The sequence below is a fragment of the Lampetra fluviatilis genome, chromosome 19, assembly GCF_964198595.1.
Source record: "Lampetra fluviatilis chromosome 19, kcLamFluv1.1, whole genome shotgun sequence".
NCBI lineage: Eukaryota > Metazoa > Chordata > Hyperoartia > Petromyzontiformes > Petromyzontidae > Lampetra > Lampetra fluviatilis.
The window spans coordinates 2,952,708-2,974,559 of record NC_136293.1 but is presented as its reverse complement, the minus strand read 5'-3'; the positions used below and the strand labels follow the sequence as shown (position 1 = coordinate 2,974,559).

Here is a 21,852-nt window from a genome sequence, read left to right as displayed (position 1 = left end):
TCTGGCAAATTTATTTAATGTCAAATGGCGAGACTTTGAGTTACGTAAGTGCACATATATTACAATTGTTGCGTAAAGAGAAAGAGGGTAGCAGCTCCACTCCGGTCAGGCTCGCAGCAATTCCGAGTTTCACTCGTGTTTGAGTGAAAGTTTTGTTGGCTGCATTGATTGCAAAGTTGTTGAAAATATTTTCAAAGCCGGTATAAATAATATTGACGGTTATTGATCCCTACCTTGTTACGTTTGTGAGGGTCAGCGATTAATGGCAGTACGCAAGGAATTAAACAACTGAGGGCAATATAAATCAACTGCTTTAGTTTTTTTGTCTTTGTGTGGATAGACACAATGCGTCAAGCTGTCACCAAACTGCACGAGCTCTGGTAAATGGTCACTAGTCAAAGATAAGTTAATTGAAATGCAGTTCCGGGAGAAGAGCATAGATTCTTATTGTCCACTGCAATGCTCTGATGGGCAGTGTTCTACAGGGGTGGGTTCGCGGCCATCTCCTCCTGCCGTACCTCCACTTGCTGGTGAAGCTGGAGGAGGCGAGCGAGCAGAAGCTCCAGCTCGTTGCTGCTCGTCGCCAGCAGCCCCAGCGTTGCCTCCAGTGCTTGCTGCTCTCACGGCCGCACGGAGCACGGCAATGCCACAGATGCACAGAAGAGAATGAAAAAATAAGAATAGATTGTTTTAGCCTTTCTGGCAATTAAACAGGTGTTAATATGTTCAAACACCAAACAGATACTTTTTGCAAGGCATCAAGTCTGCATTGACCACATGTACTTGTGGCGAACATGCAAACAAACATGCTCTGAAAATATGTGCATTGTCTTTGCAACTAATTAGCCTACACCATGGCATATTCTCACTTGTGTCAGACCAGAGAACCCCAAAAGGCAAACAGTACAAAGGCAATGCAAGTATCAGAGTATTTCTAGTTCGGGTTGAGCAGTGGTGATCAACGCCACCGGCCCACACGGCGTGGCTCCAATCAAGCCAGCGGCCAGAGAGCACTCTTGGTGCACACTTGTATCCGCGCCTCATTCGTACACGTCACAAACCACACAATGTGTACTTGTGTATACCGCTCTGACGTGTATTTCCAACCTCTGGTGCATGTCCAAGAATTCCTGGGTACAGCTGGTCCAACTCCTGGGAAGCCATTCCTATCTCCCACTGCTGGATTACCTGTGGTATATTTAGCTGTGGTCTATACGACCCGGTACAAGATGGTATGCCACACTGAAACTTCTCAGAATGCAAAAACACGTCCACACTGGCACTTTGTATAACGTTGTAATCTCAAGCAACATAAGTATTTTTGATGGGAAATGGCAGTGAACATGGGCCACATGACGAATAGGTTTCACATCGGGTCTTCTCAATCTCCATTTTGACCACTGGTCTTTAGTGAATGTCTGTGGTAAAACCACTCCAAATGTGTAAATGTAAAACTTGTTAGGCCATTGCTATATCAGCCATCATGCTTTCGCAAATATGAACGTACAGTCCCGTATATGTTTGATGTTACTCACAAGCGCGACACAGGATTATAAATTATTCAAGCTGTTTGGTAGGGGTTTGGAATGTATTATGATTATTTACTTTTAAGTGAAAACCATAAAACCATGGAACTCATTACATTTAAAATCAGATTATAAAAATGCTAGCCCGTTCCATTTAACTGCTTCAGATATTTAATTACATGGGAAATTTTGGCCCAGCGGAGAGCCTTTGCACCAATGTCCCCAAAATACGTGGAAACAAACAAAATCTGCCAGGCCCAGAGAAGAGCACCCAACAAGTGACAAAGGTGAAACAAATTGTCAAAGTTTCGGTAAGTTTTTGCAGCCCCAAAAATAATAGCGTTGATTAATTATTGACGGGACGTTCGTTCGCTGAACACCGTGAGTAGTCAAGAAGCGAGGAGGAAAGAACCCTTTCATAGTGCAGCCACGCAAAGCGGCAGCCGCCCACTGCGCACAGCCAGGCATGCAGGGCAGCACGATGCAGTGAATTAGCACGGCTCTCTTCACTCCGGCTTGAATATTTAATCGCTTCAAATTGCGATCAGATCTGGCACCAATTGTGACCTGTGAACCGAAAGATGGTTCCCATCGGCTGTGTGCAGTTCACCCGAAAGCACATTGTTGCAGAAGCTGGCCAGGCACACACGCTACGGATGTGCTTGCAATTGCAGATACTTGCTCACATACATAAATACAAAGAGACGCACAACATGCACAGACCAAGGTGCTCTGCAAACCTCCTGGCTACCATCAAAGGTTTGTACACGAAGCCATGCAAATATACAAACACAGACATAATTTCAACCGTGATGATGGTTACAAACTGAGTAATCATTGGAAAGATGTGATTAACCATGCAAAAAATATTTAACTACACTTATTTGGACCATCTTATTTGACAGAAAACTATTACAGGTTACTGATAGACAACCAGTTTTGTTTTACCATGTTTAGCTTTCTACCAGGTTTAGCTTTCTTTTTTCACACTTTTGTTATGTAGGCTAGGCGTAGTCACAAACCGAACCTCTCCATAATAAAGGCTCAGTCTTTTGTTATGCAGTCTATTCATAGTCTCAAGCCGCACCTTACCATAATAATAAAAAGTGGGCCATTCCTGGCCCTTCCCCCCCCTCAACCATTATATATCCGGAGTGGTATCTCCTGTAATCTCTCATTTACTTGATACAGCTGTCGGGCTGTGACGGTTCCACCTGAAGACGGAAGCTTGTGTTGCCTCCGAAACGTCGTGATTTTTATTTTATTTTACTTTTATTAATTTTTTTTTTTACCTACGTGACTTTACCAAAAAAACCTAAGAATATGAATCCTTGCAGTCACGAAAGCTTCAAATCTAGGTTTAGCCTGGTTAGTACTTATGTAATAAACCACTGCGATGACAATCTGTAACTTGTGTTTTTATTATTTATTCATTCCTTGACAGCTGGACAGCTCCGCGCTCTTCACTCTGACACGGCTGCACTCCCGTTCCCGCGCGGTTAGATGTTGTCGCTCACGTCCGCTCGCTCACACCCTCTCCCGCTCCCGCGCGCCGCTGACAGGCGGCTCGCAAGGAGGAAGCCTCCGGCCCGCCACGTGGCCGCTGGCGTTCCGGAGGGGCGAGACGTGGTCCCGCTCCCATGACTCCACACACTGACCTCGAGCCCCTTCCGGCTTCCCCTTATATCCCCTGACCTACGTCACCAAGCCCCGCTTACAGCCACACCCCTTCTCGACCCTTCTAGATGGTTACTCCCCAGGGCCTTTGAGGCACGCCCTTGAACTTTGGCTCATCCCTCTGATTGGTTGATGGTCCAGGCGGCGGAGCCTATCCCACCGATCGGCGGTGAACTCTCGTATTACACTTGGATGGGAGTCTGCCTGGGAATATCAGGTGATGTAGGCTTTAGTTGTGAAGTGGCCTGGAGATGGTAGTGCAGCAGAGAAATCGTTAATGTTTGGATCTTGTTCTATTTTCTCAGGGCACTCCTACATGCCAAACATTCATAGAATTGGCCAAACTTACCAATGTGGGTACATTGTCGAGACCAATTAAATGTTGCAGGGTAAATAAAGGGCAATACATTACTAATAATACAATGAATAAATATATCACCATTGCTAACAACGGGATTTTTTCTACCTGCTGCTTGATGGACGTATACTAATATTGTGGGTATAAACGTGGAGCGAGGCTTCTCTCTGGAGGCAACACGTTTATTACGATAAACGATAACAATACCAATAGACGTAACACTTACGGCTATGGCCCCTGTAACACTACGAGGTATGGCCCTGTCACCCGAACACCTAAGGGAGGTACAGCCTCCCTTCTAGCACTCCGGGCTATGCTCTCACGGGTCCTCCGCTACGGAAGCTAGGGGAGGCTAGACTGACCCGACCTAGCCAGGGTACGGGTCCCCACAACTGGTCCGAAGCAACGCAGCTCTGACAAAAGCCTCGGTTGAGGGTCCCAGGGTGCTGGTCTAGTCTTCAGACGTCTTTGGGTCATGAGTGGACGAACACTGCTGGTCCCGTTGAGAGGACCGGCTTTTATACACAAGTTGGGGCTTATCCTGCCCCTAACCACACCTACCCCCGAACCTTCCAGAAGTGTCTGGAAGGGTCGGGAATGAACCGTTGGCCCCTAGCCCCGAGCCCCCCACCCCTTGGGGGTCTGGGTTCTCCACCTCCGGTCACGGGGTACCCAGGGGGGGTTTTACCCCAGGTCAACCACCACACCTCCCGCTCACTCTCTCGGCCACCCCCTATCGGCCTGTGAGGGTGGTGACCATAAGAAGACCTACAGCGCCTTGGTATGGCGCGACACTAATATTGAGGCATTGGCCTCAGATCTGCTTGGGTGTACCATCCATATTACTCCTCCACGTCCGCTGGTGATGGCATTGCACCAGCTCTGAACAGGTTCTGATTCTCACGGTTCCTGCAGTGGATACCGAAATTGTCACGTGTCATTCCACCAGCAGTACATCAACAATCGTCGAGCACCATTATATTTGGGCGCCGCAGTCGCTAGATGTTAACTACCTCACCTGGTATACAGGAGGCCACCGGTTCGATCCCGACCCGGGCACCTGTATACTTTATTTAGAGCTTGAATATCTCTCTCCCCGTGGTGTTGTGGATTTTTTGCGGGTTCTACGGTTTATCCCTCCACATTTAGAATCAACATGCATGAAGACTATTTGACTGCTTTATAAATTTACACATGATAAGCTACTTTGTTGAGCTATTATTTGTGGCCAGTCGCTTCTGAAAAAAGGCTTTATAGCTCAGCGAGCCTTACCCTGGTAAAGTAAAAAAAAAATTGTTTTGAATCTTTGCATTGTATGGTTACAATTGGACACACTCCTATCTATCCACTTGGTGACAGCTTGGTGTGTGTAGATTCTGCTGACGGTTTCATGAATTTACGCCACAAAAAGAGCTTTGTGGATTTACTTGTGAGTATGACATTAATAGCTTTAATCTTCTTCACCTAGGTCAAGTGAGACAAAATATCCATAATACATAATGCACAATTACTCAAGGGAGTCTCCATCACACATCCAAATTCAGTGCCACCTCAGGAAGCAATGTTTTGGGGCACAGCCGCTTACAACATTTGAAATTCAAATGCGCAGATACGTACTGTATTACAGGGTGTATGGACATTTGAGTCTAATGGCAAGCCACATCATTGCATATTGCACAGTTGTGTGTGTGTTTGCGTGCGTGTTTGCGTGCATCTGTGTGTGGTCCATGTGTTAAGTATCCTCACTTAAATACTGTACTCTATAAGCACCACGATTTTACCAAAGCAGTGTATGTCCTCTGTACCAAAACAATGTTGAAACAACGTGCCATGTCCGATTGTCACATATCTGCCCTGAAAAAGTAACTGCCGTTACCCAATACAGTGTTTGTGCGTGGCAGTTTAGCGGTCGTTTTATGTAGATGTTCACATACATGACCCTTTCACGCAACCGCCAATAGCTCAGTCCCCAGCGAGTGAGATTTGCAAAATTGTCCTTTTTAAGCTGGTTGACCATCCCTAAATATTTACATTTCATCTAAACCTACCTTTAGTTTCCTATAGGTCGATTCAGCCTAAAATGAGTACACCGTGTTGTTTAAATGTTAACCCTGGGAAGACAAATGCAGCAGGGCATAGAAAAACACTGGCATCTGATATTCATCAGTCTAGACCTGGAACAGAACCATCCTTCGACTCATATGTCACTTTGATTTGCAACACAGAATCTGTTTATCTAAAACATATTCGTTGAAATATCTCAGTATGCGATCAAATTACTTTAATGTAGATTCAACTCAAATAATCAGCACATACCCAGCATGATCTTAAGTGCTTCCAACCCACACATTCATACTTTCCTTCCCCCACTGATTAATGCTGACGTGCAATAACAAGTGACGTGCAATAACAAGTGGCGCGCCACCGCAAGGCACGAGAGTCAGATGGTTGACACACCTCCACATATATGGGCACTTATGTATGTGTGTTGAACTTCTTCCGCACTGTATGTAGCCAATCGTGCTGATCAGAGGTGGGGGGGGGACAACACACTAAACACAAAAAGCAGTTCTAAAGAAATTAGTTTTCAATCTAGATTTAGAAGTACATAGTTCCAATGGCTTCCTAATATTGGAAGAAAGAGCATTCCAGATGGCCACAGAAGCACATCTGAAAGCGCGCGATGCGGTGACCTCTTCGTTCGATGGTTAACGAAAAGCCGTTATTGCGAGGATGAGCGGAGTTTGCGTGATAGTTTATATGCTCCTTGACAAGATCAGCAAGGTTTTGTGGTTAATTTGTAATTCATTTGTGGCTCATTTGTGGCAAGCACTTTGCGTGTAATGATCGGATTCACGATCACCCCACGCAGGCCACAGGAGGCAGCATTATGCCCGGGTGTAGCAACGCCCGAGTGAGAAGCCAACAAGGGATCAGCCATGTTTGTTCAAAAATGCATTGCTGCCATTTTACCTTTGCAGTAGTGGTGCATTAAGATTTCTGTGGAACCCCCTTTGTTCAAGGCCCTCTGAGACTGCTCTAAGCCACCGCAGTCATGGTCTCAGGACTCCGTGTGAGTGGTCCAAGGGCAGGCTGGAGGGCAACTCAACTCAACGCGACTCATGCAAGAGTGAGCAGCCTGGCTTTGGCTCTCTCGGAGTGTGTGACCCACGGCCGTTAATGGAGCCATTACTGAGGCCATCATGAGGCATATTGTCAGGCTGAAATAAACTCACATATATCAACTCCACACGACCAAGTATTGTTACACAACTGCACTTACATTGCATGTACTATGGCCTATGACTTACACCGCACGATTGGGTGGAAAGTGTAGCGAAGGCACTTTTGCTGCAATCAAACATTTATTCGTACATTTTAAACTTTCGTAAAACTATAGTTCAGACCAGAGATTTTTGGAAATGTCCGTGTAGAGATACTGCAAAAATTTAAGTTTAAAATAAGAATTCACAAAAGAAAGTTAAACAGCACTAACAAGAGAGTTTCTCGACGTTGTTACGACACAACAGGTTACACGATGTCTTCATCTGAAGACGGATGAAACAAATATATAAGGGTGGTGGATAGGAAGTGTAGTGTGATCGAATGACTTTTTTTAAACAAAACTAAATTCCTCGTGTAAAGTAAAATGAAGAGCAGGGTAAATGCAGTCATTTGTACATTCCAATAACCCAACAGAACGTTCTGGTTGATTAAAAGCTCATGACCAAGCGTGGGTACTCAACATGCCACCGAGTGTAACCTCAGGCCATAACGACGGAACAAAAGCCACATGCGCTCTTCTCTGGGGGACCAATGAAGCAAACACGCTGGCAAGCAAGCGACAGCAGACCATACACATTCATTCCAAGCACACACATTTGTACTTCACTGAATATGCAGTGCCAATACGTCTTTGTGTGTCATCTTATTTCACATTCAGAGGCAGCAGAGCATATATACTTGATGCCAGAGGGGTGCCTGCACTATTTTTTTGTGCGTGTCTGGGAATACCCCCCACTCCCCCTCCCTAATTTTAGATGTACAACACTGTATTATTTAATTAGTTTGTAATGTAGCTCTTAGAGACACCGTCTTGTTCAGTTATATGTATATTTATTATTAATAAAGTCCGCCGACTCACTGAAAATTTTACGAGTAACCGCGGGTAACTATATACACTTGGGAAACTTAGATAACTCTATTCTGAGACAACATAACTCTAGCCTTCTAAGACTACAAGGTGCTTACTCCAGGATGATGAAGACGACCCGCTTCAAGGTGACAACAGCGACGGCAGTTCCCAGACTACAGCAGCCTAGAGCCCTGGTTCGCGCCAGCTTTTATCCTTCTCACGACCCGGCCATGCCCCTATTCCCGAACACTCTCTCACCGCACCTGGCCCTGTCTCGTCTCTGCCCTTATTACAATTTACGACCGTTAGATCCCGTGCTTCCCCTCACGTGACCCTGTGAAAGCTTGTGGCATAAATCATTATTAGCAACCACTTAGGTCCAACATTACCCTAACGTGACCGTGTCTGTTCCCATTACTTTTAATTAGTAACCATGGCCATGGGAAGCCATACTGTCCCTACATCACCCCATACTGTCCTTACACGTGTATAATCTACAGCCAGTTATTTACACTGTAACAGCCTATTATTAAACAGCAGCCTTTTATAGTCCCAGAGAGTAATGTGGACTTCAGCGTCGCTCCACTGGCGTTGCTGCCCTGCGCCTCTGCACCGCCGCTGTTGCCAGCATGGTGGCTTGTCTATGCACGTTGTGTCCTGCAAGCCTTGAGCCTCCCTGGCATGAGAACCAGAACCCCTTGAATGCAATACCTACCAGTCTCTTCACTTTGTCTTACTTTCTAAGGAAGCTTATTGTCTCAATGGGCTTCCACCTAGTAACAACAATGGCTACTGAACCGAATTTTCATAATAATTATGTGACTGGCACCTGGGCACAGGGTGCCACGGTGGCGAGGTGTTAGCTACCTTGCCTGGTATACAGGAATTCGTAGGTTCAATCCTGACCACTGGCGCATATATATTTGGAGTTTGCATGTTCTCCCCATGGTTGCGTAGATTTTTCTCCAGGCGCTCCGGTTTTTCCATCCACATTTAGAGAATAAACATGAGTTTAGAGTATATGGCTGCTATAAATTCCCACGTGATACTTCGTAGAATAATCTTTTAAGGCCCGGTTGCTTCTGAAAAATAGCTAGATAGCTGAGTGGGCCTTACCTGGTAAAATAAAAAATTGTTTGGTTTCTAATTTTAGTATCACAGGACAAAGCATTTCGCTTACATTCTGTAGAAGCCCAAAGGAAAGCGAAGTCCATGCCAGGATTTCGCATGAGCTGGAACTGACACAAGAGATTTCAATACTTGCTAAATAGATGGTTGGCGGAAGTAGTGGCACAGTGGATAATTCACTGTGCTATCTACCCAGCAGCCTCATTTTAATTCCCGATCACGGATAATTTAGTGGCGAGTGATATCTGAACCGGTGTTGGGCACCCACTACACCAACTCATACTCACCAGCATGGTGAAGTATGGTCATACTAACCTTATGACCGACAGGATGTGGTAAAGCCATCATAAAGCAGTAGATTGACAAAGAGGCTGTACATTATGAATGTTACTACAGATGTGAGAAAGTGCTAAGGCAAGCAGGCCCGCATTTCCTGGTGATTTTGACAGGTCATAAGTTATTACGGACAATGTTAATTGCTATTACAGAACATCACAGTAATTGTTCTGCATGTGTGAGGTTTGTGAAAGAATGTGTGTGTGCACCTGCCGAGGCAGTACGGCGGACTTCGCCATGGTAACAATGACATTTTCATTCTCCTGATGTCAGATTTGTTTTTTAGCCAACCGTGGCTTGATGGGAATAATCACTCACCTCCGTGTGTGCAACGGGTTACCTGGATTAGGGGGGGGATGGTATCTGAAGGAGTTCTACTGTCAAAATAATGATCACCAACCACGCAGGTATAACGTGCACGTATGTGAGCCTCTCCGCAAGAGTCGTGTATCGCTCTCCAATATGTGACGGGTTTTTATTCACTTTTTAAAAGCGACTTTTCCTGTGAGCACGCACAGCTTCCTTTACCGCATCAGCGTTAACGGCGCGTAGACTCCACGGCTTGGCATTCCACAATCTGGCATTTTAAAAACGTTGATGGACGTGCGGCCGCCCTGCGTGACTGCAGAGCAAAACCCAGTGGCTGCAGTCAACGGCAGAAAACTGCGGCGGGAAGGTATGTGGCAGCCAAGTGCGCCAATAGACCGCAGAGTATATCAACCCATTCAATTGGCTGATGTTAGTTCGTGGTCCAGATCTCAAATGTCAGGGCTTATACAAGAGATTTACAGAACGTCAGGAATTGAGTGGGTATTTCTAGTTTCTCAGAATTGTCAGTAAAGCGAATAATGCTCAACTGAAGCTTTGGTCTTGAAAATGCTTTGAGTCTCTGATGTTTTGTAAACTCACGCCCGGAGCTGTGATTTTTGTACAAACACGTTTAGAGCAAGAGTTTCTTGGAGACTCAACCAAGGCCAGGCGTCCGCAGACATGAGCGGAGGAGCCACGTTTTTGTGGGGGCTCGAGGGAACGGATTTTTACGTGAGCACCAGATCCCTGTTTGTAAAATTCCACGATTTCAGTGGGGCCCAATACCCTCTCCCCTATGTATGGTCCTGTCTCGCCAAGTCGGAATTCTCACGGATTTTCTGGGTCCCCCTCCCCTTAATGTTCACTAGCGGGTTGTACCGGTTCTCACATTTTGTCACAATGACAAAAAGATCCACAATTTTATCACCCATTGCTTCCCCCCTCCGCCCATCATCTATATATAAAAAGGGAAATTTAAGAATGTGTGTCGGTATTAATCCAATCCAAGACAAGAATCCAAGTCTCGGGCGAAGCCGGGTAGTAAAGCTAGTTAGTTTATACTTTGGTTCTTTCGGTAAAGTCACATATAAAGATAACATAATAAATTAAATTAAATACTAGCATACGACGTTGCGATTGCAACACAAGCAATCATCATCAGGTATAAATTAAATAGAAACACAAATCTAGTATACTTAGAAATGTAATGTAATACAACAGAGAGTCGGATAACATAACAGTCAACACCCTATCTGGTTGATTACGCTCTTCCTGAGAATGCTAAATTTGAGAGAGAGATTAAACACAGAACCAGAAACATAGACAGACATATAAGCAGACAAATATCACAGAGATACATAGAGAGAGCAAACATAGGCACAAAGAGAAACTACGCCTCTGTGTCGAGGCCTTAAATAGAGAAAGGGGGGGCGGGGCGGGGAGAGAGGGAGGGGTTAGAGAAATTAGCATGTCAATGAGTGGAAACGGTGAGTGGCAAGGTGTAAAAAACTTGAGAGAGGGGGGCAGGGGCGGAGAGAGAGGGGAGTTAGAGAAATTAGCATGTCAATGAGTAGCACGATGAGTGGTATGATACGAAAGCTTGAAAAAATTAGGAGGCAGGGAGAGAGACACACTAAATTAACTAACCTAGCAAAAATTTCGAAATGTAATGCAATGCAACACAGAGGGTCGGTCAACACACAATTAACGCAGTCACAAAAGCTCCAAATTAAGTTTAGTTAGTTTATAATTAAACTGTTGATAATTACCGCACAGTAAATAAGTTAGAAATATACAGTAACGCATTGCTGTCATTGAGACTGGAACTGTCTACTGGAACTGTCTGCAGGTGCAATAGTGGCAGCCATGCACTCACCCATTACCCAGCAGCCCTTCCTATTTTCCCTCCCACAAATAATGTGCCCCCCACCTTTGTTAACAATTTTAATTCACTATAGTACAGATACTTTTCCGGTTGCCAAACGAATACATTATAAGGTCGCTCTCATTACACAAAGTGCTTGCCATAAATTAACCACAATTACCTTGCTGCTGATCTGGGTTATCTTCTCTGGGTTATCCTCACTGCATCGCTCGCTTACAGATGTGCTTCTTCGGCCGTCTGGAATGCCATTCCTTCCGATATTATGAAACCACTGGAACTATGCACTTTTAAATCTAGATTGACAACTCATTTCTTTAGAACTACTTTTTGTCTATAGTTTGTTGTCCTTCCCCCACATCTCCAATTAACATGGTTGGTTACGTACCGTGCGAAAGAAGTTCAACATACATACATACATATTGTACTGTGATCTAATTTCAGCCAATAATGGTGTTAAGGGATGGAGGGATAAGCTGACAGATGGACAGATCGATGCATTGAAAGATGAACGGCTTATTTTCATGCATAAACTAAAGTTAGTATTAAACTGCTATTTTGAATGTTACCAGGCAAGGCCCACTGAGCTATATAGTTATTTTTCAGAAGCTGGCTTATAAATTTTGAAATTTATAGCAGTCAAGTACTCTAAATAAATAGCAATAAATAGCCGCAGTTTTCTGTACACAGATCAGATTGTTAGCAAATGACATTACGTTATGGTTGCCGATTGCGGTTGCCCAATGCTATCGCGTGTCATCCCACCCATGACACTCGCTGCCACCTGAGCTTATGACATGAGACTAGAGGTAACATCATTAACAAATCGGCGATTCCGAGTGGTTTCTGACTCTTTCCTTCTCAACATGCATCACCTAAAGCCAGAGTTTTGGTGACCGGTTGCGTTATGCCTACGTAGATCAGATTTTTGTAAAAAAAAAAATCTAATTTCCTCAGCACCAGTGTTGGCTATTGCCATCATGCACAACTGTACTCTAGCCATGGTTTGTTGGTACAACAACATTAAAAAAGCCATTGCATGACGAATCATTTTAAACCCCTCAGTAGTGCGTGGTGGGAGACTGTAATTTCTCATCAGGTGATGGTGAAAGAATGCTCACTGAACGCAAGCTGGATGACCAGCCTCGTGTGTTACGCCACAATAAATCACGCAGTATATTGTCATGTGTATTAGCATGCACAGACATTGCTTCATGTCAAATGTCTGTGCAGCTCCTACATTTGCCTGGAATGCAAGTGGGTTAATTTCCCAGTAATTAACAAGTACTCTTATTCCCCATTATTAAACAAAATGACATAATTGCTGGTGCATTACAGCGGCGGTCTTTTCGGCCTACGCCTGGAGTGAAATCTTCGCATGTTTGTGTTTTATCTGCCTCCCAAGTATTGGACAGTAGTAGCGTACTGTACATACAGTATTTTCTTAATGATCACATGGCCCTGGCATAGAAGCAGGATGCTTACACAGGTGGCTGTGACGAATAATAGATGGTCTGAGACTGAAACAGAGGCTTAGAATAATGGCACCAGTTTGCAGGTACCCGACCTGAATTGTATCCTGGATTTAAAGAGGATTTAAACTAAACACCTGTCCGACGTAACGTGTTTTTCGATTGGTGGTTTCAGTTACAAGGGCAACTTGCAAACATCAGCATTAACGGTCGTGCATTATAATGTGTTATACTGTGATTGTGTGCCGTATGAACATTTAAGTACAACAGATTGTAAAATAAGAGACCGGATATAGCTGACAAAGGCATTTCAGTCGGTCAAGTAGTGTACGGTAGTTATGTGGCCATCACTTAAACGTGTCTTCGCATCATGAGCTACTCATGCACAGACAATACAAATAAACAAACATGTTTTCCTTCATAAAGGATTTCAAAATCAATGGAATCCAGTTGACAGGGTGTGACACGTTGGAAATACATCAAAAGGAACGTGTGCAGAAATTACTTTCCGAATGAGACGTGCATCGTGGCACGTTGAAACCATTTCACTTTGGCTTCTGTCTTTAACCTCTCCATGTTCGTTTGCGTTGCCGCACATTTTTTATTCATGCATGTGTAATGCGAGCATAAATGGGGTTGTTGCTGGGCTCTGGTCCAATCACACGGCCCGGGGTATTGGGGGGCGGAGCCTGGTCTGTGGGGCGTGTGGGAGGGGCCACCGTTCACCTCGGCTCCAATGGGAGGCAAGGTGAATGGGGGCGGAGCCAGCGGGGTAGTATGGGAAGGCCGGATCTGACGATCCGGAAGGGGAGGAGTCAGGGTCACGTGGGGGGAATGTATATAAGTGGGAGCCCGGAAGAGATCGGGGCAGTCGGGGAAGTTAAGAGGCTGAGCCACGTTGGGTGGTGAGGAAAGATCCGCGCCATCGGCCACGTAGCCAAAGGACCTCAGCACGCCATCGGCCAGCGGTGTGCGGAGTGCGGGAATAGAGGAGCAAACGGAGGAGCGTGCGGGGCAAGCGAGAGAGAGCGTGCGTAGCACGTGCGAGAGAGAGCGTGCGTGGCACGCGAGAGGGAGCGTGCGCGGGGCGCGCGCGAGACGACACTGGTCCGAGAGGAGGCCAGTGGGGGTGCGGAGAAGAACCTGAATAAAAGACAAAGGGAGTCCAGCATCGCCTGACGGAGTCTTTTATTACACATGCATGCAATGGGGAAACTCCACGGAAAGTAAGTGGGGCTATAGCTCACCCATAGTACTGCGCTGTATGTAACGTGGCTTTGTAATATTAGACTAAATTAAACAATTTATTTACCAGGTAAAGCCCACTGAACTATTAGCTGTTGTCCAGAGGTGACCTGGCCACACATGGTAGCTCATCGAAGTGGCTTTCTGATCATCACAAGTGGGAATTTATCGCGGCGGCCAAATAATCTAAACGTTGAGGGCAAAACCGGAGGAACCTGGAGAAAATCCACGCGACTACCATGGGGAGAAAAGGCATCGTCCGGGTCGCGATCGAACCCACGAGCTCCTGCATAGCTGGCGAGGGAGATAACATCTCGTCACCATGGTGTCCCTGTTTCGATATTTGTTGAATATCTTAAAACGTTTATTTGATAGTTGTACAGTAGACGCTGGATTTAAGCACACCCGTTGGGAGAAAATCCAGCTGTGCTTATATCCCAAGTAGTGTGCTTATATAAAAAGTTGTCTTCAGCCTTCTCCCACTATTGCAATGCAGGGATGTGTATACTTTGCACGTAGGTCTTCAAAGCCAATATTATGAACCATCATAGATTTTTGGGTTAGGGCACAAAGATCTGGCCAAATGTGTTTCCTAAGACCCTCCACCATCATGCCGACCTAACCCAAACATCAATTATGAGTTTAAGGATGTATTGCTTATAATTCTGCTTCCAGTGTGGTTATATCCGGCTCTACTGTGCTTAAATTATAGTACAGATGTATTTTTCATACACTACTATGCGTATTTGTGCCAACAATTGTTTCCAATAAGCTTAATTTCGTTAGAAATGTCATGCATATACGGTATACTAAAAAATCATGCGTAAGTTGGAAATAGACGGTATCACGTGTTGAACACGTCAGGTGTGAATTTTGTAGAAGAACCGATGGCACTGTTTTTTTATATAAACATATAGATTATATTTCATGCCGTGCACTATAAGCGCTCCATTAAAACCATACGGCCAGGTTTTAGATTTATTACATGATGGCGGCTACAATTATTTTGGCCAAATATAAAAAAACAGGTCCTAAATAAACCTGAGCCTTCATCAGTTGTTGGTGAAGTCTTATCTCGTTTACACAGCTCCACGAGTTGTTTTACCCTTTAGCCTATAGTTGCCTGGACGCACTCAAGGGATATAATCGTGAAACAAAGCCATGGTGGTCCCTGCGGGAGTCTGAAGGGGGGGAGGGGCAACTGCCCTCCCCTGGCCCTCTCTGCCCTGAAAAATCCCCCCAACGCAGCTGCGCTAAGTGCGGCATTCCCACAGTGCCGCGACCAGACAGGGGCTCGAGTCATTTACCAATTAGTGCCTGCTCGTGGAATAAAACCGCCAGAGCCATTCTGATGTGAAGAGAGGAGGGACGGTTAAGTGATGAGCAAGCTGGAATTGATCGTGAAAATTAACATACCAATGCGCCCACAGCAGAAAGGTTTGATTCAGTCTGGACTCATCCTGCTAATGGCATATGGCTCAGAAACATCAGAACCACCACCACGGTCATTCATAAAAGATATTGAAAAAAAAAATGAAAATCTCGTAGATAAGTGAGGAGAGGTGCATTGCTTGGAATTCCAGCGCGATTAAAAAAACCCAGGTTAATGACATCATCCACACTCTTAAGAAAAGTAAATGGGCTTGAGCAGGGTGAGTTGCTAGAGGGATGTGGAAGACGGTCAAGAGTAATGAAGGAGGGACAGCCAAGAAATAGGCCGCGTCCGAGAGGAAGTCATTCGAGGGGATGGAGTGATGAAATCAGCTCGCGTGCAAGGTGCCAGTTAGATTGTTACACCGTGGGATGGCGAGAGGTGGCGGCAGCTTGGGGAGGCCTTCGTCCAGCAGTGGATTGACCACGGCTGACAATGATGACGATCGCTGAGCCAGTTTGAGTGACGCCGGCAGTGCCATTCCCGTATCTGTTTGGCATTGGCTGAGGATGATGGGGCTGTTTGATCCGCTGCTGCCTCAAACCCTGGCCCGTCGAGTCGACTGAGCTGATTAACCCCATGCAGCGTCAATAAAAATAGGTCAACAGTGGTTGAACTATGGAGAGACTGGCCCCCACGATAGAAATTAGGAACTTCCAAGCCCACTGGTTGAAAGGCCACTCATCTGCGTAAAAACGTTACCTTTTTTCATAGCAAGTGGATGCAGTAAAGGTAATGAACGCATGTCCTAAACCGTATTCCTTACATGATTCCCTTGACTAGAAATCTCAAAATGTATCATCAAATAATAATAGCAAAGATCTGTGGTGATGACAGAATATAGAAGTAAAATGTCCTAAAAATTGCAACTCCTGCTCAGCACACGCAACGTGTCCCGTGGTGTTACAGGGGCAGTAGACGCAATGTGCATGATTGCTATAAGTCTTGGAAATATATAAAGCAGCTAAACCAGTGCTTTATATCTTAGCAATTATTCAATATTAAAGTGCCGATCACATAAATTAGTAATGGGCTGTGAGCGGTGGCACCAAGATGTGGACAGTGCCAGGTGAACCCGGCTCAGTTTGATTCCCCACCACTGCTCACATCAGTGGCACGTGAACTGGTTCCAGGACACCTCTTCACCAACTCATACCGACCATTATGGTCAAACCCCATAACTGTGTGTGTACATATTGAATTTATTTAGCACTGTATGTAGCTAACCATGCTAATCAAAGGTGCAGGGTAAGGACAAACGAAATACAAAAAGCAATTCTAATCTAGAAAATTCGTTTCAAATTTGGCATGGTGCAGAGAGGCTTTCATCCGGCAGTGAATAAAAATAATACTGTGAATGTTAAATTATAATAACCATTGTGAAGTAATGCAGTTTCCATCATAATGATGTAATGATAATTAATATCACATTGTAACATGCAGTATTCGCTTATTCTCGAAGAGAGTGAACCAGACAATCAGGCCATGAGCCAGCACCAACAATTTCCCAAGCTCTGCTGTCTTCTATATATGAAGATATTTTCAGCCAATCAATGTAGGAAGAAATCGCAGTGCCTGGAGAAATCCCACGCGTGCAAGGGGACAACACTATCCCATACAGACGGAATAGGCAGAGTTTATATGTTCTGTTCCGCTTTCTCCTGGCAAGTCAGGGTAAGGCACCTCTTTGACGCCCAAGGGAAATTAGTTTCACAACATATGTGTTATCCACGAACCCACACTGCCTCAACAGTGCTGAATTACAGGCCACGTGTAGCATAACCACCACCGCCCGGCTAATCATTTCCTATTCAGATCATATAAGAAGCATTGCAGTAAGTCACATGTATAATATAATTTGTGGGCAATTGCAACCTTGCAATATCATTGTTTGCCGATTCCACAACTCTGATCTGAGTATTCTGATAAAGTCAGGACAGATAAAGAGGCAAGTTACGGAGACAGGCAATGGAATGGCAGAAAGAGGTCCGAGACCTAAGGGGAAGACCCTGACTTAGATGATGGGAGTCGGCGCTGACTGTGCAATTGCTGTGGGAACTGTCAGATGGAAGGCAGCAATAATGGTGAGGCGAGGTGGTGTCATTGCTATTGGGTATAAAGGGTTCTTCATCTAAAATGTAATTGTATAATTATGCACAGTCGTCCGTGAAGTCCAGGTACTATGATTCACCACCACAGTTTAACCACGTCAGTGCATTCTCAACAGCTTAGAAGATGTAAACAAATATTTGCCGGTAATAACTTTTACCCCAACTCAAGACAGCAGCCTTATAATTGCTTTTTTTCTTGAGCCCTTTCGTTCTCTCACTACATTAATACTACAGGAACCCAGCGTAACACCCCGAGGGATTCAAACCTCAGTGGCCCAGCTGTTAAGTTTTTAATAATGGCTTGAATGGGAAAAAAACATTGCAGAGGAAAATAGAACAAGCCACATATAATACACACAAAAACATATTGAATGTGAAAATTGAGTGGTCGCACAAAGAATTAGATGAAGACTGCCATGAGAACAGATAGATTTTTTTTAAACAGGGTGGATTCTGTAGCTGCATGCCATCGTATTTAATCCACGTTTGTGACCATTGCTCCAAATAAGCAGTGGCTCTGCCATTCTGCCTCTTGGTGATGCTATTGGGTGCAGCCTCATTAGGTGGTGCTTACTCTCTCTTTATGGTGACCTCCGAGGAACGGGAGGGCCGAGTTCACCCTGGCTGGGTTCTGAGCTCACAATTTCACGACTCATTCCTGCACGGCCGACTGAGCTGCTATTTATTGCTCACGCCACTTCTGGCAGAGATTCAGCTACTTGAGGGAGCTCTCTAGCCACACTCTAACCCAAGGGTATTTGGCCTATCCTTCTACATTGGCCAAATGTCTTAGGTGAGAGAGGTGAGCGTTCCAACACTTTACCCCACCACACACGACCTGCTGATCGACAAACTGCGGCAAAACCATTTATGCTGCTTGGTGGACATAGGTGGGATGAATTAAGATAATTGCTCCATTCTTTCAACAGCTGCACAAAGAGACGGTGATTCAGACCAACCAAACTGTGTCGTGGCACATTATACTGCGAGGTTTCACATTGAGTTTTCTAAGAAACTTTTGGTGCTAGGAACGTGATTTATATTGGCAAACAAATCCCAAGTGACCCGATGCCTCCTTGTACAAACTTGCATTAAAACTTTTAAGTGATTTTGAAATATCCAAAATAAATTAACAGGTAGAATACACGGATGAACCTATCAGTGTAGACTCAGTCCTGTTTCAACCTGCACATTACTGACATAATGTATATGTTTACGAATACATTTTAAATAGTTAAACAGTAATACCCGTTAATATGAAACATCGTGCCTTCACACGCATCCTGGAGCAACGGTAAATTTGTACAGCGTACATGTGAAAATACATTATGCATACACGTACGTGCCTTCGCTGATTGTGCGGATGGAGAAAGTAGGAATCATTATGAGTGAAGACTCCCCCCCCCTCCCCACCGCATTCACTCTGTATGAGGATAAGGAAGCTTAAGCGACGGAGTCCTGCACGCTCGTGCTAAACTCTTCTTGCGCTCAGCTCGAGTAGGAGAAAGGGGTATGCCGTGTATGCACTGGAATCCAAAGACACACACAATGTCATAGCCCATATCCCAAATGCCCAGATGAATTAATAAAAAAAAGTATTTTACCCATTGTAGTTGTGATTGCCAGTATTTCATTTGAAAACAAAATAATACATCTCGAAGAGTTTTCACACAGGTAAATAATGAGGGTATAAATATATATTACAATACATCTAAATGCACAGCCCCGCAATTGATTGCTCATGCCACTGATGATTAAATAACTTGCGCTCGGTGGAGCTCTAGAAGGCTCCTCTACAGGCCAAGTGGCCTGCTCTTCCATGCGAGCCAGACGGCTTGGAAGAAGTGGGAGTACCCACACTTGACCCCACTACACACGACATGCCGATTGACAAACTCTGGTGTATCTATTTCTACTCCTGGGTGGACAGAGGTGGGAAGATTTAAGAAACTTGCTCCATTGTTTCAACTGCTGCGCCGGGATATCGAATCGAACTGGCGGCCACGGATTGCAAGTCCAGTGCGCTAACTTTTACACCACAGCAGCTCACGTACACCGCATCTATACAGCATACACATTGTATAAGACACTATATTTATAGGCTACTTATTGGTCTTCATCTGCAGTACATAACGCAGGTAAATTAACGTTCTCCACGCAGAATTATGATTTTAAATAAATTGCATATTTGTGTATGATGTGTACACAATTAGCAAACGATGGCATTAAAGCAACCAGATGCACAAACTGCTTACAAATAATATCAGAGGACCAAGAGCCCTGTTGACACAGGCAGATCGCGTGCCCCTCTCACCTTGTGCTTGGCATAGAGGTCAGCGAGCGATGCCACCTTGTGTTCGCGGTGCCGGCCCACCAGCTTGCACAGCGCACAGATGAGCTGCTCGTCGGTCACGCAGTACATGTTGACCTTCTCAGCCTCATGCTCGGCGCACATGGGGCCCCGCGCGGGCCCTCCCGCGGCCGTCGGCTCAGTGAGCCGGTGGTCAGTGAAGGGCCGCTTGTTGGGGTGGGTGGCGCGCAGGCACTCTTCGCAGTACGACACCTCGCAGGTGGTGCACGTTTTAGCGGCCGGGCGCGGCGGCTCCGACTCGCAGAACTGGCAGAGGACTTCGACGCCCCCCCTTCCACCGCCACCACCGCTCGTGCTGCCATTGCTGCCGCTGCCGGTGCTGCCGGCACTACCAGTGCTGCCGCTGTTGGCATCCGGCAAGAAGGACCCTCCCGGCGAGATCTCCTCCCGGCTGCCGCCGGGCGAGCTGAGGCCACTGCTGCTCATGGAGGCCTTCTGGAAGCGGGCGATGATGTTCTGCAGAGTGACGTTGCGCTTGAGCCCCTGTAATCCACGCTGGCCGAGCGTGATTACATAGCGGCACGTTGGGCACTGGAAGGCGCTCGAAACGGAGTCGGGAGTGTCGCCGCTGCCGTCGCCGCCACCAAAAGTGCAGTGGGAGACGAAGATGCGACGGGCACACGCGAAGCACAAGCTGTGCGCGCAAGGCAGCAGCAAGGGGTCCTCGAAGAGCTCCAGGCAGATAGGGCAGGTCAGCTCCGACTCCAACGTTTCCATGGTCCGACACCGCCGCCACCGCTGCGCCGGCCTCGCTGCGGCTACATGCAACGGGGGAAAGAAAAAAAAATCTAAACAAAACAAAAAACGCAACGCTGGCTAATAGTGAGCGCAGATCACAGAAAACGCCACACATGGCCACACACCCCCAGCTGCTCTTGGCTGCCCTACATTTGGATAAACGATTATGTACTTTTTTTCTTTCTTTTCCTTTTTTTTATAGCATGGCACTCTTACATAGAGGCGCGCCGGCGAGTCAGCCAGCTTGCAGAATATTTCTTTAACAAAGGGCCGGATCCCACAAACCGACCCCGATTTCCCATCTTGCTGTCTGCGCTTCCTTAATGCGACAGGTCAGTGAAGTGTACAGTCAATCCCCATCGCCAAATTGGTCTTCACTGTATGACTGTCCAAAACATGAGGCCAAATAAAAAAAAAGTAGGTCACTAATTTTAAACGTACGATTGAGCGAAAATAATACCTTCACCTGTTTTTGCAGGTGGCCCTTTGTCTTTCCGCCAAAACATTTTCCCAATTACACTCGACACTTAATTTTGGCCACGAAACTAAGCGAAGCACTCCTCTCCTCCATCCCAAGCGCGTGAAATTATTTTAATATTTTCAAATTTCCACAACGTGTATTGTCTGAAGGCCCGGTGATTTGCGGCGAGATGTAACGTCGACAGCGAGTCCTTTTTTGCGTGCAATCACAAACATTAATAATTAAGTGATCCGGTTGAGCAGCCACATAACACAATGTGACAGACCATTGTTTTCCTTGTGCAGTCACTTCCTTGGGAGACAAACGCAGGAAGGTTAGCTGGGACGCCGGTGCACCGAGCAAGGGTACAGTGCCACGCTAGCTGGGGCAGCTCTGACTCCTGGCCAGTGTAAACATTAATACGCCCATCTTCTGGGAGACGAAGCTCGCACATGTATTCCACGCTCGCCGCCCATCGTATGAACACCCTACCGCACACACGACCACCAATAAAAGCTAAAATCGCCAACCTCGGAATTAAGTTGTGCTCGCACCTCTAAGTCCTTATGAAATGTATTTTTTTAATTTAAATTTTAACACAAGCACAGTTAATATACGTACACAGTACTGCATAATAATACACCAAGACGTACATTTTCAATTCCGCCCAGG

The 21,852-nt window shown here is 45.7% G+C and overlaps 1 protein-coding gene across 4 annotated transcripts in view; it reads right to left on the bottom strand.

Annotated features, from left to right (window-relative positions):
* Positions 1-21,852, bottom strand: part of MID1 (midline 1) — a 72,111-nt gene that overhangs the window by 30,183 nt on the left and 20,076 nt on the right. Inside the window, exons 1-3 of one of the 4 annotated variants that reach the window (XM_078864808.1) lie at positions 21,467-21,642; positions 19,926-20,740; positions 519-614 (exon numbers count right to left, since the gene is read on the bottom strand). In XM_078864808.1, coding sequence (XP_078720934.1) covers positions 519-614; positions 19,926-20,699 — 870 coding nt within the window. In that variant the 5' untranslated portion in view covers positions 20,700-20,740; positions 21,467-21,642. Of the gene's footprint in view, positions 1-518; positions 615-19,925; positions 20,741-21,186; positions 21,344-21,466; positions 21,643-21,852 lie in introns of those variants that run through there. The other 3 variants (XM_078864807.1, XM_078864805.1, XM_078864806.1) reach the window with 3 other exon arrangements.